This window comes from Protopterus annectens, chromosome 5.part0 (assembly GCF_019279795.1).
Source record: "Protopterus annectens isolate FY-2018-M chromosome 5.part0, PAN1.0, whole genome shotgun sequence".
In the NCBI taxonomy this organism is placed as follows: domain Eukaryota; kingdom Metazoa; phylum Chordata; order Ceratodontiformes; family Protopteridae; genus Protopterus; species Protopterus annectens.
Window position 1 is genome coordinate 173,132,560 of NC_056735.1, and position 19,662 is coordinate 173,152,221.

The 19,662-nt window shown below is 42.0% G+C and overlaps 1 protein-coding gene across 1 annotated transcript in view; it reads right to left on the reverse strand.

Moving 5' to 3' along the window:
• LOC122802138 (centrosomal protein of 295 kDa-like) overlaps positions 1-19,662 on the reverse strand; it is a 700,586-nt gene that overhangs the window by 53,853 nt on the left and 627,071 nt on the right. The window contains exon 4 of the mRNA XM_044071819.1: positions 3,703-3,927. Within this exon, the coding sequence (XP_043927754.1) occupies positions 3,703-3,927 (225 nt within the window). The remainder of the gene's footprint in view (positions 1-3,702; positions 3,928-19,662) is intronic.

Consider the following 19,662-nt stretch of genomic DNA (forward strand, 5'->3'; position numbering starts at 1 on the left):
GACTGTACCAAAAAAAGGGAAGCCTAAGTAAGTAGATACAGACAAAAAAACAGTACTACACTAGACAAAACACACCAGTACTATCTAAGCTGTAAAGGAAATTTAAGATATAATATAATTTTATATATATATATATATATATATATATATATATATATATATATATATATATATACACGGCTAACCTAGGGGTGGGGGAGGGGTGGATAACTCTCTAACTTAAACGAGTTCTGTCAAAAAAAAGGGTAGAGACTATAGAAAATATAACTACAACATGTATAACTAACTCTAAAATAGAAAAAGTTTAAATTCTAAGGAAGTTTACACAAAAAGTTAAATATACGAGCCTGAGCCAGAAAAACGACACCCTTGCAGCTGAAGCGGCAAACGAGATCTGGGTAGCTATCGCTAGGCATTATGGGATAAGGGGTAGCCTCGAGCCAGTAAACAGCTCTCGAGCTGTTGAAGATTGCCGAGTCAGAGCCGAGGATCGGCTCCGATCCCAAACAGCAAGAATGAAGGCGAGATAGACAACTTAACATTAATCTTTCTGGAGGATAGACAGAACCCACTTGTCTGAAGTGATGTTGGTCCATACAGGGAAGCAGTGAGAGTGGCGGGCTGACAGAGGTAAGGAAGTGGGGGGGGGGGGGGGTGCAAGAAAGGCAGGTAGTCAGATGCTACCTGCCCTGTCTTGAATGGGCGGTCTCTGGCTACAGGAGGAAGAAGACGCTCTAGCTGGAGGGGGTTATTTCCTTGTAGGCTTCCTAGGCCTTGAAGGGGCATCAGGATGAGTGTGTTTCCTTATAAACTGGGTTTTAGCCGGATAGTTTCTTTGAAACGTTGGTATGGGGGAGACCAGCAAGTGTACAAGGTCATGCATTTCTTTACGTTTTTGCTGCAGTGACTTGAAAATGTCTGCTACTTTAGAGCCAAACAATGCTGCACTGTCCAGGGGTGCATCAATAAGCTTTGCCCTAAAATCATCAGGCAGGGGATGAGTATCGATGTAAGGCAGATGCAGATGCAGCTGACCTGGCTGAAGATTCAAGCAGCATCATAAGTGCACTTCATAGAGTGCCTGGTAACCTGAGAAGTGAGGGCCACGAGAGACGACAGTGAGGCTTTGCCAGAGCAGTCAGGGATATCAGCCAGTTCTTTGGTAGCTGATTCCAGGAGGGACAGGGCATACTTTGCCATGTGTGTCTGGTAGTTTGCTGCCCTGAAAGACAAGGTAGCAAAAGTATAAACCTTATTATCCAGATGTTCCATTGTTTTGCTGTCCTTGTCAGCAGGGAGAATGGTGGTAGTGGGTAAAAGCTTAGAGGCTTTGTCTGAAGAGACAGATACTGGCTGGGTGAGCAGGTGAGTACTTAAGCAGATGCTTAGCAGTGTCAGACACCTTATAAAGTCTGTCAGGTCTGTGTGGAGCAGGTGGTTGGGAATCTGGATTAAGTGATGCTGAGGCAAAGGCATCTAAAATGCAGGAAGGATAGGTGGAACAGTAGATGGGCTTGGGGAATCCATCTAAATGAGGTCATAGTATCTCTTTTGGTCAGTAATTTCAGAGGATTCCCACTAGAAATGATCTTTCATTTCTGAGATAGTTTCCCAGGCTCGACTGATTCTTCCTCAGGGGAGCCATACCCCAAGGGGGAAGAGATCTGGGAGGTGTAAGATAAAGATTCCTCTGAGGAGGAATATGAAAGTTCTTAGTCTTCCTTCATGCTAGGATGCAAGGTCTAAGGCCTAGGGCTCAGGAATGGTGGGGGTATGTTAGAACTCATAGAGGAGAGGTAGGCCGTAAGGCCATAAAGGCATTAAACAGGCTTTGGCTGGAAGCCTGCCAATCAGGCATGCTTTTGGAAGACGGAAACATATACTTTCTTTTTTATTTTTAAAGGACCTAGCAAGCATCTGGAAGGGTCTCGAATCCGGAGACCGCAAAAGGACCAGCGGGATCTGACAGGCCTTCTGAAAATGCTGGACCTCCCCCGGCGTTGGAGACAGATGTCAGTAAAGCCTCAGCGGAAGTTCTCTCCACGGTGGGATTCTGCGGCATCTTTGGAGGTACCGGCTATATCCATTGTGGTGGATCCGGATCCTTCTACCAGGCTGTGGTCGTCAGGCTGAGGATTGGATGGTAGAGGCCCAGCGGAAGAGGTAGGCCATAAGGTCTTGGAAGTCTTTTCTGGCAGTTCCGAAGGAACGTCAGAGGAGCCCTCTTATCCCTAATGTAATTTGTTTAAGACACTGGTTTTCCAATTAAAGGTTTAAAGCATGCAGGCGGCTATGTAGTGTCTTGGGTATGAACGCCTGACAAATGGGGCAGGCCTTGTAATCATGCGACCATCCCAAGCAGAAAAGACACTGACCATGGGCGTCCTTGTGGGGAATCTGCCAGCCGCACTTATACTTGCCCTTTCCAGATGACATGAACAGGCAATACAAGTAAAAAGAAGGACTGAAAGGGTCCCCAATGGGGTACTTACCTTATTTCTTTGAATCAGACATCCACGATAGCAGGGACACCTGGCGTACGACTGGCGGCTTTGAAGTTCTGAGGGCTGGTGCATGCAGACGTTACTTTTATGGCCCACGTTGCCCTCGGCCACATCAGACATCCTACGCACTCCAGAGGGAATGAAAACTTTTGTATACTGGCCTACGTGCGTGAGACAAGAGGAGTAAACCCATATGTAGAATACTGCAACACTGGAATAGAACGATATCAAGATGTACCAGTTAGTCGCCTGGTGGTAGGGTCCTGTGCTGTCTGAAAGCAATCAAGTTTGGTGTTACAGAGACCCAGGTGCAGGGCATTTCAGTAATCCATATTATTGGTTACCAAGTCATGAACAGCAACCAAGAGGTCATCTTGAGATAAAATATGTCTGATCCTTGAAATGTTACACAAATGTAAAGATGAAGATTTCACAACGGCTGATGCTTAGTCCTGGACTGTCAGGCTACAGTCCAAAATAATAAATTATTCCCATTACTGACAAATTCAGCAGTGTTGCCACAACATAAGATGAAGTTCAAGAGAGAAGGGGCAAGAGTAATCCCTCAAAGTTGCACAAAATACTATGGTATCAGTTTTAGAACTGTTGAGTTTTAACCAGTTTATGATGAACCAAAATTTACTATTAAGGCATTACTAAGTTAGTTTAGACAATACCAGATTTTGAGCTTAACCAAATCCACAAATTTTATTTCCAGACAAAAATGACATCAATAAACAAAAATGTCATTTGCAATAATAATCAAGTTGTTCTTAATGACTAATAAGCAAAACAATACAAATTTATTTATCACTAATACAAAATTAAATTAAGATAGGCAACCCACCAAAGAAAAATAACAGATCACTGGACCAACATTTTCTTATGGTGTCAACGGGTGACTGGAGAAACCTTTTATGTGGCAACAGGTATGCAACCAAACTTACTGATAAATTTATATAGGTCGGGGGATGTCTTGTGTGTGAAATTTAATACAATGCTACTAGATGGCTATTCTTTTGCACCAGTTTATTGATGAAGTGTGCACAAAAGTATTTACAAACCTCTTCTTCGAGGCATCACGAGAATACAGTGACAACTTACCAGATGATACTTCAATGTGTACTTTTCTTCACCTACAAATGTAGAATGAAGAAAATTACTGGAGACTGTACATCAAAGACACAATGAAGCTTACCTTGACTGAAATAAGGTAAACTTTGATGAGGAGCAGATTTAACATCCATTACAGGCACTGGTACTACAGCTGGATGTCTTTCTTCACTGCTGAACGGCCCTGATTCAGTTGTCATTCTATCACTTGATTCTGTGCTCCTGGATGTCCATGTATCTTTCTGTGTTCTAATTTTGTTCAACAGTTTTTTCAAGGCTAGTTTAGAAGGAGCCTGAGGAGCCACAACTGCTGTATTAATTATAAACCAAATAAGGTTTAATAGAAACAAAACAAGTAATGCAATCCATCTGCTAACATTTCACATATCAAAGTTTATCCAAAGACTCTATATTCATGGCACACCACTCTACACTGGCAATTCAATATACAAAAAAATAAAACTGCATACATTACTAAGACTGTAATGTTAATTCTGCTGAAGTACTTTCCCAATATTGAAGCCATGGCTCACAGTGAGAAAAAAATCTTAAGGAATGATACTAAAAGGGGAAAGTGCTGGATACCAGATAATTTGCAGTGGTCTTAACGGACAACCATTTTATAGATGGTTATTGATCACTGGAAAAATAGCATTGTGTAAGAATACTGAACTACTCACTCACAGCCAAGAAAAAGGTTCAACAGTATTGTAATGCAAAGTTAATGACCAATAGTATAAAGGCAAGATTAGAGTATTTACTGCCAACTATGTAAGGAAAAAAAATTCCTAAAGTAGAAGGTAGTAGTGGCAACATTTCAGTACAAGGAAAAGTACAATTGTAAGTCCTACTTACCTGTACCAGCAGACATTAGAATTTCACACTGCCTCAGTGGCATAAGGTTTCTGTGGCTGAACAAAAACCTACACTGAGCTTAGAAAAAAAAAATACACTGAGCTTTCCAGGGCTCAGAACCCCCCCCCCCCCCCATCTCTCTGTGAGAGCTAAACCCTTTGCATCAGAGGAAGCCTAACCCCTATTACAGAAAGTCAGTTACTCAGGCTTTTGATGTTACATGGGATGTACCAAAAAGGATCAGAAGCAAGAATTGCCTGAAACCAACTAATCTGCAGACAAACCACTAACAACAAAACATGGTTAGATACCATCAAACTATATACAAAATCAGAGGGATGATGGGTGGGTGCTGCCACTGAGGCAGTGTGAAATACAAACATCTACTGTCAAAGTTAAGTAGGACTTGCACAAGTGTACTATGTTTATCATTCAGATTCCCAAAGCTTACCCAACCTGAGAGGATGAAAGATAAAGATCTAGGAGCTCCTGGAAAATGGTCCTTGCAAAGCCTGTTCTGGAATTTCAGTAAGAATCCAGTTTGTAGTGCTTTGTAAAGGTATGAACATAGGACCATCTGAAGCAAAGGAAAAAAAGATTTGGTGGCACTCTGGGTTTGTAAAATTAGCAGGATGGTGGGTGATCATATTACTACACTTTCTACCACCTCTATGACTAAAGTGAGAGCAAAAATGAAAAAAAATATAAGAGAAGGTGGGTGAGAGCTAGCACGGCAAAAGTAATTATACTCAAACATGTACCATCACAGAGAGTGTACTCACACAATCGAATATACTCCAAGTGGATCACTGTTGTGGTAGCATTCTTTACATATGGCAAGATTCCAAAGCAGTACACACAGATAAAAAGAAAATAATGTTAAGAGAAATGGTACTCTTCCGGTCCCACAAAAACATGACTACAGGTAGGCTATGCAGGATGGCAGTGCTAAATTTTGCTTTGCTTTTAGTCTGGATGCTAAGCTTATGATGTTTAGCAAAGGTGTGAAAATAAATCACATAGCAGCCTCATAAATGTTCTAGATAGAAAAATCCTTGAAAAAGGCTGCTGATATGGCAGTTGCTCTAGCTGAGCAGGCTGCATCATAACCCTGGAAAGTTTTTTTATGTTTTCACAGGAAAACAAGCTTGAAGAATGGTCTCGCCTCTAAAAGGACACAATTATTCTGGCTGCCAAAATTCCTGGTTCTGACTAAATAATATCCAAGTTGCTTATGGACCTCTAATAGATATAAAATTATACTCCCTTTACTTTTGGGGGGAAAAGACAGCTACAAAGTTTGATCACAAGAAATCTTGAAGAGTTCCTTTGCATGAAAGAAGCCAAGTGTCTCAGACTTACCATGTCATTGTGGAACCCTGTGATCACATCTTTGCACATCAAGGCCAGTGCCTTTGAAATCCTATTGGTTGAAATAACAAATATCAAATGATGTCCTTAAAATCCACACCGTTGCACCACATTACATGCAAGGGGTAAGTGGTCTCAAGAGTAAAGTAAATGTGCACTTCTGACCCAGGTAATAGCCAACACCTAGCAAACCCAAACAAGCTTTAAAAACTGGCCAGCTGCAGAGCAGTCAGTCATTGGCTGCCTATAATCTTACCCAATTTGTTCCAAAGCCAATGCCTCACACGAGTTTTCCAGGAAAGGCGAATATCTCTCCAGTACCAACAACCCCTTCCCAGTCCTAAAGGTAACATGCTAGACCCAATCAGACAAATCAGACCAAGACAGCGTACAAAGATCACAATTTCACCTTAAAATAAGCCAACTATTAAATATTTGCAAAGCAGTCACTCTTCAAAAAAGCAAAACCCAACAACTGAGATGTCATCACATCTCAAAAGATCACTACAGCAATAAATTAAAGCCACAAGCTTTTGAAATTAATTACAAAAGCCATTTGAAATATATAATAAAACTAAACAATGTACATTGTAAAAATAAACAAACAGCTGTACACTTGCACAGTAAAATGCAACATGTGCAGAAGAGACAGGTGATATAATGAAGATCTCAAACAGCTTAGCTGAAGATTTTACAGAAGTATATCTACCTCTGATATCTAGGTCCAAACAATTGCTTTATCTTACAAGAAAATTAATTTCATATTTCAGTTTCTAAACCCAGAGCTGTTTCAAAAGCAAAGCAAAAATTTAACTTAACAATTAAACTCTCTTCTTAAAAATAAGACAATTCTAGAACTTGCTGCGAAAGTGTTAACAGTAATAAAAAAGAATTTAATTTCTAATTTAAGCATGACTTAGACACCTTATTATTTTACCCTTTTTAATTTCAGGTACAAGAGAAACAGAAAAGTAAAGATACATGCATCCCAAAATACTTCAATCAAGTAGATTACTGCAAAGCTGGAAAAACTCTCACATATTTGGGTATTTCCAACTGTTATCTTGTATTAAGCGTGTGCAGTAGACACAAAACAGTCTGAAATAGAACTATATATAACCGCACACACACACAGCATCTGCTGTGAAACAAACATTGAAAAATAAAGTAATTTCAATTACAAGACTCCAAATGAGGTTTACTTATGAAGTACACAAAAGTAGCACTGATATGAAAACACCAGAGTTGCAACTCTATATTTTCTATGTATTTGGTAGCAAGTAAATAAAATCAGCCTTTAGCCTTTTACAATTAAAACTGTGGAATCATCCTACAAAAAAAACTTAGCAAATTTGCTTTTGTTTCTTCCTCTGAAAACACACCCACGTAGTCCAGAAATTAAATACTTTGCAGAATATGCTAGCACAACAGAAAGAAAATAAAACATTTTATTTATTTACCAAAGACGTCTGAAAATGTATTTATTCTGATTTCAGGGCATGCTGTGGCAGCTTTGACCCCATCTGCAGAATTACTTACTATGGAAAATTCAGTTTCCCTCCAAGACTTCAGAGCAGAACATTTATGCAGGTTCTAACCCCCCCCCCCCCCCAACACCACCACCACCACCATTTCACCTATTTTTTTTTCACAACTAGAAAACATCCTTGGCATTGATAAGGAACTTTCTTCAGAAACATTACCACAAACCTGTATTCAAACTGGAACCTTAGTTTGAGAGAGAGCCTTACAGAACTATCTGCAAGTATATAGAGCTGAGTATATTTTCTGTGTTAGTCTGTATTATAGAGCTAAATTGTTTGCTTGATATGTGTCTTACTGCTCTGCAAATATATAGAAAACAGTATATATATTTTTTTATAATCTGCACATTCCTTACATCTGTGTTGAAACTGTTTCCCTACCCCCCCTCCCTATTCTTGGTTGTAGTTTAAATTTGGTGGCTTTTGCAGTGCCCGCCCCACTGTAGATTTGATCTAAGACACTCCCCCAGGACACCTCTTTACCGCATTCTACCTAATAAACCCTTTCTGCACTTGCTTTTAGTCCTTTTTAATTTAATTACATTTTTTCAAACTGTGTGTGGACTAATATTGCTACATATTCAAGTGTGCCAGCTTGCACTGCATGAGAATTGTATTTACTACTGCTTTTGCTACTTTTCTGAAAAAAAAAAAAATTCATCTGCTTTTACTGTACTTGTGTTTCTTCCTACTTTATTTTGCTTTTGCGTCATCTTAAAAGTTCTCAATTGTATTTATTACTGCTTGGTGTAACTCATTCTAAGCCTTTTAGTTTAAGCACTTGGGCTTCAGACCAGTTGTTTCACATTGAGAGGGTTTGTGGTCTGCACTGTAGTGGCAGAACAGGTAGCGTACATCCTTCTAAGTTGGGAACTGCCGATTGTGGGCTCAGTGTCTGTTATTTTAAAAGTGTATTAATTCTAGTTTAAGCACTTGGGCTTTCAAGCCAGTTATTTACATTATGAGGGTTCGTGGTCTGCACTCTTGTGGGAGGAGAGGCTGGACTCTGCCCTTCTGAGCTGGGAATTTCTGGTTGAAGGCTTATAGTGCATGCAAATCTGAATTGCTTCTTACTGAAATTGGTACACCTTGTTTGCTGTAGCATAGACTAGTTCCAGGCCTGCTGAATCTAGCTTTGTTTGTATAACTTGAGCACTAATCCAGGCATTATTTAAAGTATTCAGTTGTATTTATTACTGCTTGGTAGTAACTTGGTTAAAGTGTAGCTATCATTCTAAGTCTTTTGGATAAAGCACTTGGGCTTCAGACCAGTTGTTCTACATTAGGAAGGTTTGTGGCATGCACTGTGGTAGCAGGACAGGTAGCTTTCATCCTTCTAAGTTGGGAACTGCTGATTGAGAGCTCAGTGTCTGTTATTCTTAAAGTGTATTAGTTCTGGTTTAAGCACTTGGGCTTCAGGCCAGTTATTTTACATTAAGAAGGTTCGTGGTCTGCACTCTTGTGGGAGGAGAGGCTGGACTCTGCCCTTCTGAGCTGGGAATTTCTGGTTAAAGGTTTATAGTGCCTGAATATTTGAACTGTATCTTACTGAAATTGGTACACCTTGTTTGCTGTAGCATAGACTAGATCCAGGCCTGCTGAATCTAGCTTTGTTTGTATGCTTGTTATTTCCCTGGAACGCTAATTCCACCTAAAACGTGGCTTCTCAGCGCTTCTGTGGATCCCTAGTGATATCTGCATTGCTTACTGTACTTATTTCCTTGGTTCACTTGAAAGAAAGTTACTGTTTGTCGTTTTTGCATTTAAGTTACCTGTAACACATTACACTTGTTACCTGGCACTTGCTCACTAAAGCAATTATAAGTCAGCACTAAAAATTAAAAGCACTACACCCTCACTCCCCATTGGCCCTTGTTTTCAATTATAAAGGAATTCCCAATATTATTCTAGCATGTCCAAAGGTCAGTTGTCAATCTCTCCGGTCCAGCTGGTGAATATGGGAATCTTGAGGCAATGTTACAACTGCCTCATGTACACAGACAACCCTCTCCTCCTCCCAACAAATTCCAACACATGTGAGAGATGCAACCATATAGCCAAATTGGAGGCTAAGCTCTCTCAACTCAGTACTGGCATAACCAGTCAGGAGGAGAAGGAAACCACACTCACTACAATTCCAGTCTCACATAGACCTACCACGACAGCAAACTAAACACATAATCACACAAAAACATATTCGGAGGCTCTAAATAAAGATCTGCCTAAGCAGCAGAGACCTCCAAAGCAGACACCCAAGCAACCGCTACCCCAAAACAAAACACGTGCAACACATATCTCACAAAGCCAGTGTGCCGAACAGTCACAGCCCTTAAGGCTAAACAACACACCTGATACACTTGTAATAGGTGACTCTATCGTCAGGCACACTGACGTCCCGCTCACCAGGATGAACAAGGAAAAGGTCACGGTGAGCAGCCTGTCTGGCGCTAGGATCCACCACATAACACAAGCACTCAGGTCACTCCAAGGCAAGTACAAATATGACTCAGTCATTGTCCATGCTGGTGTTAATGACCTGAGACGTACCTCCCTGGACTACATGAAAAGAGACATAGAGGAGCTCTCTGAGCATGTAGCCCAGGCTGGTATGACCCTGACCTTGAGTAGCATCTTACCCTCACCAAGAATGATGCCACAATATGAAGACAAGATGATCAATTTCAACAATTGGCTTAAGTATTGGTGTCATTCAAAGGGGATCCAATGCCTGTCAACTTGGGATGATATGCACGACAAGCCACGATGCTTTGCTAGGGACAGCTTGCACCTGTCACCCCTGGGCTTTCGGATATTGGCAAAGGCTCTTGCTACCCCCATAGTGTCTTTTTTAGGCAAGGCTCAAAAGACAAACCCACCTCCATAGGTATCACAAGGAATAAGAAACTAAGAGTAATGCTACTCAACGCCAGAAGTCTAAACCTCAAGATGCACGCACTCGAAACTCTCCTTAGCATGGAGAACATCGATATCTGTGCAGTAACCGAAACCTGGTTCAGGACTCCCGAGAGCACCCCAGCACTACCAGGTTATACCTCATACCATGCTTTTCGGCCCCAAAACTTGGACCGAACTACAAAAGGAGGGGGAGTATCGATATTCATCAAAGATACCCACACCTCCAGGTTGGTGGCAAAGCACGAAGCATCAGAGACTATCCATGTGCAATAACAGTGGGTAAAACTGCCTTCCAGTTTATAGCCTGCTACAGACCACCCTCTCAAACCCAGGAACCCCACTCGGCCTTCCTGAGAACACTGGAAAATATGAAGGTCTCTCCGAACACCATTATATTGGGCGACTTCAACTACCCAAACATAGACTGGGAGCATTACTCTAGCTCCAACACCCTTGCCCAAAGGTTCCTAGAATTCATAAACTCAAATGCTATGGAACAACTTGTTACCACTCCCACAAGAGGGGAAAACATACTGGACCTGATCATCACCAACATGGGGACTCTATGCTCCAGACCAGAAGTGTATCCCTCACTGGTAAGATCAGACCATAAACTGATCTCACTGGATATTCACATCCCGACCCCACCCCCTGCCCAGAAAACCACAGTGAAAAACTTCTCTAAAGCAAATTTCACACTCCTCAAAACCGAGGTGGAATCCTTCAAAGCCCCTGGGCCTGTGGAAAATCTGCCCAGACCGCAGAATCCTTTATAAATGCATTCTATGAACACCTTCAAGAATGCATGGATCATGCAATCCCAAATAAAACCAAGACCCAATCCTCCAAAGGCAAATGACCTGTCTGGTGGACCCCAGCCATAAACAAACTATACAATAGAAGGAGGAAGCTACTACATGATAGAGCAAAATCCCAAAAAGGGAAGGCATCTCTGATCAGTATTAGCAAAAAACTAAGGGCACTCATAAAATCGTCAAAGGCCAGCTTTGAGAGAAAAATTGCACAGGACACTAAGGATAATCACAAGGCTTTCTTTAATTATGTTAGGAACCTGGGTGGGAATTCCCAGATATGCTCAGAATTAGTCCAAAATGACAAAAAATACACCGAACCCACAGACATTGCCAACATCCTAGCTGACAGGTTCAGCGCAAACTCCCCTCCCACCAAAGGGCAAATATCTATCCCAGCAGAGTGCTGCCCCCCTGACATCTCAGATGCTCAGGTGGGAGCCGCCCTCTCCAAAGCAAAAAACACAGCATCAGTGGGACCAGACAGTGTCCCAGGCTGCGTCCTACATGAACTCTGAGAAGAGCTAAACCCAAACATAAAATTACTGTTCAATCTCAGCCTTACTACAGGATATGTACCCAAAGAGTGGCATACAGCAACAGTGGTCCCTCTCCACAAAGGTGGTGCCTCAACGGACCCTGGAAACTATCGCCCCATAAGCCTGACTAGCTTGGTCTGCAAAGCTATGGAAAGGATCATCATGGACCTCATAAATAAAGATATTGGGGACCTACAGACACTGGATCCTACCCAGTTCGGCTTTGTTAAGGGCAGATCCTGCCTCTTAAACCTGGTTGACTTCTTTGAAACAGTCACCAAGGCCATTGACGAAGGGAAGGTGGTCCACACAGCCTATCTGGACCTCGCAAAAGCCTTCGATACAGTACCCCACTCGGGCATTATAGATAAGCTCACCAGCTTAAATATAAACCCCTATGTCACTAGATGGGTTGCAAACTGGCTCAAGGACAGAACCCACATGGTTAGAATTGCTGGAGCCATGTCAGACTCCAAACCAGTTACAAGTGGCGTCCCACAAGGCTCAGTCCTGGGACCTCTCTTGTTCGGTATATATTACTCGGAGGTACAGGCCAACACAGAAGGACAGCGGCTGACCAAGTTTGCAGATGACTGCAAACTGGGTGCCATAATCGACTCTCCAGCCGACACAAGCATCCTCCAAAAGGGTCTCATAGAAACAGACAACTGGTGCCAGAGCCATGGCCTCAAGCTAAATGCCAAAAAGTGTATAGTCATCCCCTTTGGCAAAAACAAAGCGCCCACAAATTACCACATAGGTGGTAATCCATTACGTACAGAAGAAGTAATTAGGGACCTGGGGATCCAAGTTGATAGCAATCTCTCATTTGACAACCACGTGGCCAAAGTAGTTAGAAAAACATTTTATATAGCCTACCTAATCATGAAGGGATTCACATCTAGATTAGGGGAGGTCATCGTGCCTCTTTACTCATCCCTCATCAGGCCCATAATCGAGTACAATGCCCCGTTTGGGATGTACCTTACCAAACAACTGCAGCAACTGGAAAGACCCCAAAAGCACCTCACCAAGAGGATCAAAGGGCTCAAACAGATGCCATATGCTGCCCGGTTAAAGAAACTCCAGCTCTACTCAGTGGCATACCGCCTGCTCAGAGGCGACCTGTGCCTGACGTATAAAGCCATGTCCAACCCGGAAATAAGGGACATGCTGCACCTCAAAAAATCCAAATCCCATCGAGCTACATGCTCGAGAGACTTGAACCTCAGCACTGAAATAAATAGGACATGCTGGAGGGACAGATTCATAACCCAGAGGATACCTTCACTCTGGAATAAAATTCCAGTCCAGGTTAGGCAGAGTCCCTCATTGATTCTCTTCAAGAGGAATCTTGATGAGTGGATGGGAGATCGTAGGTTTACCCCGGGTATCACTTCTGTGTCACTGCTAGACAGAGGCACAGTATACTAACCTCGAAAAAGGGCATAGCAAAATTAATTTAAAATGGGTGGCGAAAGCGAAACATACTCTGGCTAGGCTTATAAATGCCCTAGGGCAGATAGCCTAGTATGAACCTATGAACCTATGAATACTACAAAGCAGCTACAGGTTACTCTACATAACACCTTGCCTTCAATATAATTATAGTCAATTAGTGTGTGTATATTTTTCTGACAACACAATCATCTTTCCTTACTTTCAATGCCCCATTTTTCCATTTTTTTTTTGTTTTTTTAAGTATGCTGTTAAGGTAAGATGTATTTTACTTCCAACATTTTGCAAATACACTTTTATAATACCAAATGGAAAGCATAATTCATTGGCAAATTTATGGTACTCGTGCTATAACTAATCAGCCAATTTAAATGAGCTGAACATTTTTTTTTTTTTAGATTAAAGATAACCTTTGATAGTTGAGCTGTTAGAAGCTGGAGCTAGTTAAATGATGTTGCTTTTTGATAACATGCTCTCATACCTGAATATCGGTTATCTGTCTCTATAAGACTTAAAAAAAAAAAAAAAATGCAAGCGAATTAACAAAATGAATCTCGACATGTCCCCCCCAAAATGTTTATGTTTTCTCATACATGCATCATGCTTAGGCTCAGTAAGGGGGGTGTAAAGAGTTTTGTTAACTTATATAAATGGAACCTTTAAATCGTATGAAACAAATCATGATTGGACTAATTTTGCTACAAGAAATGGATTGGATCCGATCCTCAGATCAGAATCTGCCAGGAAAAAGCAGTTTTTTTTTTTTTTTTTTTAAATAAAGGAAGGTAGATAGAAAAGGCAAATTGCCAACAATGGTAATTTAAGGAGGCTACCTTGTCGCCTCACAGTAAGACACTGACCGGTTCGACTCTCAGCTACAGCGTCTTCTGCGTGGAGACATGCTTGAATGGGCGTACCTTCAGTTGAAGGTTGTGCGTTAGGGCTGGCAACTCAGCACGTAAAAATCAACTGCCAATCATTAGCAGACCAGAGTTCCGCTGTGGCGACCCCTAACCAGGAAAAGCCGAAAGACACAACAACAACCTTGGTTAAAAAGTAAATAAAATACCAGCTATGGTTAATGAGAGTACTATATATATATATATATATATATATATACACACATATATATATATATATACATATATATATATATATATATATATATATACACACACACACATACATATAGTAGCAGTCCTAACACCAGCAAGAAACTAAGAGGAAGGATGAGTAGAAAAAGCACAAGACAGAAAACTTTTGAAAACAGAATAAAAAGATTAACTCAGATATTCACTATGTGCAAGATTGAGCGAGGAACCAGTGTCTGAGCACAATAGCAGAAAATGAGACCTGAGATAATGGGGAAGGACTAACGCATTACGGTTAGAGGGAGGAGTTCGAGAGTTGGATCTGAAGTCTATAGTATGCGGCCAAGTGGATCCAAAGATCGGATCCGAACCCATGGCTTCAGGAAGAATGAAAAGGACATCATCAGATCAACAGCTACATAATGCCTACGCTAAAACACAAAACAGTACCTCTTGTCTTATAATTACTACTATACAGAAAATACTTGAATACGTGACTCACGGAATATGAATGGAATTCAAGTAGTTAATAAAATAAAAATAAAAGTTATGTACTCACCATAACAACAGACTTCTGTTGTCTCTTTTTGTCTGGTTCAACCCATGGGTTATGGGATGCAACTCAGATCTGAGACCGACCATATCATAAAGACTTCAGCTCCAAAGCTCCACCTCCTCTACCCATAACACCTTACCCACAACAAGAATTACCTCAAATTGGGTTTGCCTCCCTTTGCAAAAGCTTCCACCACTTAATCCCAAAAGAAAACATTAAGAATGCCAACAAAGGAGGAGTACAGTCCTTCTTGATTCAGCTGCCCCATGATCGAGATATATGCTACAAGGTATGGGCAAGTAAGAGGCAAGTTTGAACCAGATGGAAAGAGACAACACTATCACTATGGAGAGTACATAACTTTTATATCAGATGTTGTCTTTTTCATCTTGGTTCAACCTGTGGAACAGGGTCCCCAACCACATAAAATCCTATGGAGCGCCTACAAAAGCACAATGCATGATATGGTGGAACCAAAGAAGGCCCTAGACCTTGACTGAACGTCCAATTTGTAGTGGGACACAAACACGTAATGACCCACCCAAGTAGCAGCAGCACAATCATCCAAAACAGCTCTAAAGAAAAATGCTGTAGAAGTAGCCATAGCTCTAGTAGAATGACCTTTTGGTTTATGAGGCAAAGCCTTCCCTTTCAAACTATACCCAAATGAAATACAATCATACAGCCACTTGGATAAAGTCATACTGGACACTGGCACATCCAATTGAGTCTTTGAAAGGGACAAATAATTAGTCTTCCTAAAATATTTGGTTCTGTCCAAACAAAACCTCTGTCCAAACAAAACCTCAATTATTGACGGACGTCAAAACAATGCAGTGAATACTAACCATTACAAAATTCAGGTACCAAGGATAGAGACTGCAGTTCTAAGACATACTTGGCAGAGGTAACAGCCATCAAGAATTATATATTCCAAGACAACAACTTCAAGTCAACAGTAGCCGAAGACTCAAAATAGAAGTGCAGCAAGCACTTATGGAACAGGGGCCTGGACTGGAGGATGAAACAAAAGGTTCCCCCCTGAGAAAGACTTCTGAAATGTTTAGAGCAGCCAATGGCATATTATCTCTGCCAATGTGAAAGTTGGAAATAGTTGCCAAATGTATCTTAATACTACAGTAACTGGATCTTGAGAGAAACAAGTCAGCAAGAAAGTTCAAAATGACCTCCAAAGGAGCTGAGCAAGGGTCAAAACCTCTAGGGTGATCCCAAAAGGCAAAACATTTCCATTTACTAGCATATACTTTATATGTAGACACCCTCTGAGAAGAAGACAATATATGAACCATTCTGTCTGAAAGCTTGGGATCTCTATCCACCATGGGAAAAGAAGAAACTGTGCAGTCAACCTGAGTGTCTGAAGGTTGGGTGGATCCAAGACTAGTGGTGAGAAATCAGATCCAGGACTTACCTGATGAATCCAAAAAGGAGCAATAAGGATCACAGTCGCCCTGCAACAGGCAGCCTTCTAGAAAAACTTCATCATCAAAGAGGACAGAGGATACACATACAGGAGACCTAGGGGCCAAGCATACAAAAGAGTGCCACAGGTGATTACCTTTGAGGGGGAAAGTACAGTTTTGTACCTACTATAAATGTAGATGTTCGAGTGTACACCCTTGCTGCAGTCATCACACTTGGGTTATCCTGTCGTCAGGCAGTCCCCGCAGTCGGCTGGAATTCCAAAGTCTTGGTCCGGCGTCAGTTGCTGTCGCTTCTTCCCTGATGTCAGTGCGCCAGGGGTATATATAATGCAACCAACGCCATTTTCTTCAGTTTTTCTTGCCCCAGATGTCAGGTGCCCCCAAAAAGGTGGTCAATAATTAGTACCAAAGTGAGTAAACTTGCACAAACACAAAATCCCTTCAGCTATAAGCAAATACATCAGGAAGGTATTGAAGAGATTTAGCCAGTAAGTCAGAGGGGATGGAGGGAGGGTAACCTGGACTGCAGCAGGGTGTACACTCGAACATCTACATTTATGGTAGGTACAAAACTGTACTATGTTCATCGTGTTACCCTGCTGCAGTCATCACAATTGGGTTGAATCCCAAAGCTAAGGATGGGTGGAGGTATCATAGAGGGTTAGAGGAGGCTAGAAGGCCCTGCAGAACTGCAGTGGCGAAGCCCGCCCTGGCCTTAGAGTAAAGTGGTAAATGATAGTGTTTGGTAAAGGAGTGTACTGAACTCCAAGTTGCAGCTTCCAAAATCTCCTTGGTTGGAACCCCCCCTGAGAAAGGCTGTAGAAGTAGCTATTGCCCTGGTAGAGTGGGGCCTAATGGTAGCAGGAACTGGTTTTCCATGATGGGTGTAGCAAAAATGTATGCAATGACCTATCCATTTGGAAATGGTTTGCTTTGATATAGCCTTCCCTTGAGAAGCTGTAGCATAGGATACAAAGAGCTGGTCAGATTTTCTGAAAGCCTTAGTTTTGTCCAAGTCGTAACGAAGTTGCCTGTGAATGTCCAAGGAATGCAGGAGTCTCTCACCTTTGTTCTGTGGATTTGGGAAGAAGGTGGGTAAGTGGATGGTTTGATTTAAAGCCGCACTGGAAACCACCTTAGGCATAAAGGAAGGATTAGTTCGTAGAGAAACTCTGTCTTGATGAAAAATGAGGAAATATTCCACTGCCATTAGTGCCTGTAGCTCTGAGACTCTTCTAGCTGAAGTTATTGCTAGCAGCAGGGCAGTCTTCCATGATAGGAACTGAAGATCTGCAGAGAAAGCTGATTCAAAGGGAGGTAGCGCTAGTTTTTCCAGAACAAAATTGAGGTCCCATGTTGGTGTAGGTGCTCTCCTGGGTGGTCTAATGTTTTTTGCCCCTCTGAGGAACTGCCTTAGAAGTGGATGCGAAAATAAGGGTGGATCCGTCTTGTAGTGGGCCAAAATAGCTGAAACATAGATTTTAATGGAGGAGAAAGAAAGTCCTTTGTGCAACATCTCAGTTAAATACTGTAGAATGTGAGGCATGTGAGGCTGAATTGTGTCTTGGCCTTTAGATTGGTTCCAGGCAGAAAACCTTTTCCATTTGTCCGAAAAAGCCTTCCTGGTGCTTGGCCTCCTAGCTTCCAGAATAACATCCATAACTGCTTGGGAAAGAGGAGCTGGCTGGATGTTAGTTGATTTGACATGCAGCCAGATTTAAGGTTTTGAGCTGGCTGTAAAGAATCTGATTGTTTTGTTGTGCGAGTAAATGGGAAATATGTGGTAATATCCATGGTGGGCCGTGGGCCATATTCCTCAATAGTGGGTACCAGTGTTGGCGTGGCCAGTCTGGGGCTATGAGAATCAGTTGTGGTCTCTCCTTTTTGACTTTCAGAAGTACCTTTGTGAGGAGAGGCAATGGAGGGAAGGCATATACTGTCAGGTTTTTCCAAATGAAAGAGAGTGCGTCCACTTTCCACGCTTGATGGTGAAGTGCCCTTGTACAAAATTTTGTTAGTTGATAGTTTTGAGGGCTGGCAAACTGGTCTATGTCTGGAAGCCCCCATTTTTGGGTTATCATTGTAAATACTTGTGGATCTAGTTTCCACTCGTGGGGATCCATGATGTTTCTGCTGAGGTCGTCTGCCAATGTATTCTTCTGTCCTGGCAGGAATTGAGCTTGTAACTGAACTTGGTAAGCCAGAGCTGTGTTCCCATAAGGTCATTGCTTGCCTGCACAGAGGGTAGGAGTGAGTACCCCCTTGTTTGTTTATGTACCACATTAGTGTGGTGTTGTCCGTCTTTATTGTCAGTTGTCCTGGATGTAATAGATCCTTGAAGGCTGTCAGAGCTTTCTGTACAGCTAGCATCTCTTTTTGATTGATGTGCAGATTCCTTTGATATGCAGTCCATACGCCTTGAACGCACTGTCCTGCCATGTGAGCCCCCCAGGCGTAATTTGATACATCTGTTGTGATAGTTTGCCTGGCTGGGGGCAAGGTGAAAGGCTGACCCTTGTTGAGGTGACATGCCTGTGACCACCATAGAAACTCCTGTTGTAGGCAGGGAATGAGAGATGATATTGTGTCCAAGCTGTGGCTGTGTTGAGACCATACGCTTTTTAGGTACCACTGTAATTTCCTCATATGCAGCTTTGCAAATGGTATTAGTAGTATGCAAGATGAAGCCCAAGGCCTGCAGAATTTTTCTTGCAGTTAATTGGGCCTTTGTTGCCATTGTTTTGAAATATCGAGTCAGTTGTAGTTGTTTGTCTGGCGTCAGATAAGCCTTCTGGGCCGTTGTATTCAAGCTGGCACCCAGGAATGTCATATTTTGTGAGGGTACTAGTTTTGACTTATTTTCGTTTACTGCGTACCCCAGGCAATTTAGAAGATGGCTCACAAAAGCCAGATGATGTAATAGAATGTCCTTGCTTTCTGCTTGGATGAGGCAGTCATTCAGGTATGGGTATATTTGAATTCCTCTTTGTCTGCAGTATGCAATTACTGGTGCCAGGCATTTTGTGAAGACTCTGGGCGCAGTAGATAAGCCAAAGGGCAGTGCAGAGAATTGGTAATGGGCCGAACCTGCAATGAAACAGAGGTATCTTCTGCAACTTTGTCTGATAGGGACATGCAGGTATGCCTCCTTGAGGGCCAACGTTACTAGCCATGCTTCCTTGCCCAACATGGGAAGAAGCTGCTGTAGTGTTAGCATCTTGAATTTGGGTACTTGTAAGTGTTTAAAATTGAAAGGTCCAGAACTGGTCTCCAGGCATTGTCCTTTCTGGGCACTAGAAAGAGTCTTGAGTAAAATCCTTGGCCTTGCTCTCGAGTAGGTACCAGTTGAATGGCTCTCATGTCCATGAGAGTTGTAATTTGTCTTTGTGCCTCTGCCCATTGATTTTGTGGCAAGTTTGGCATTCCTCTTTTCATTGGCAAGGTGTGAAAATGGAATC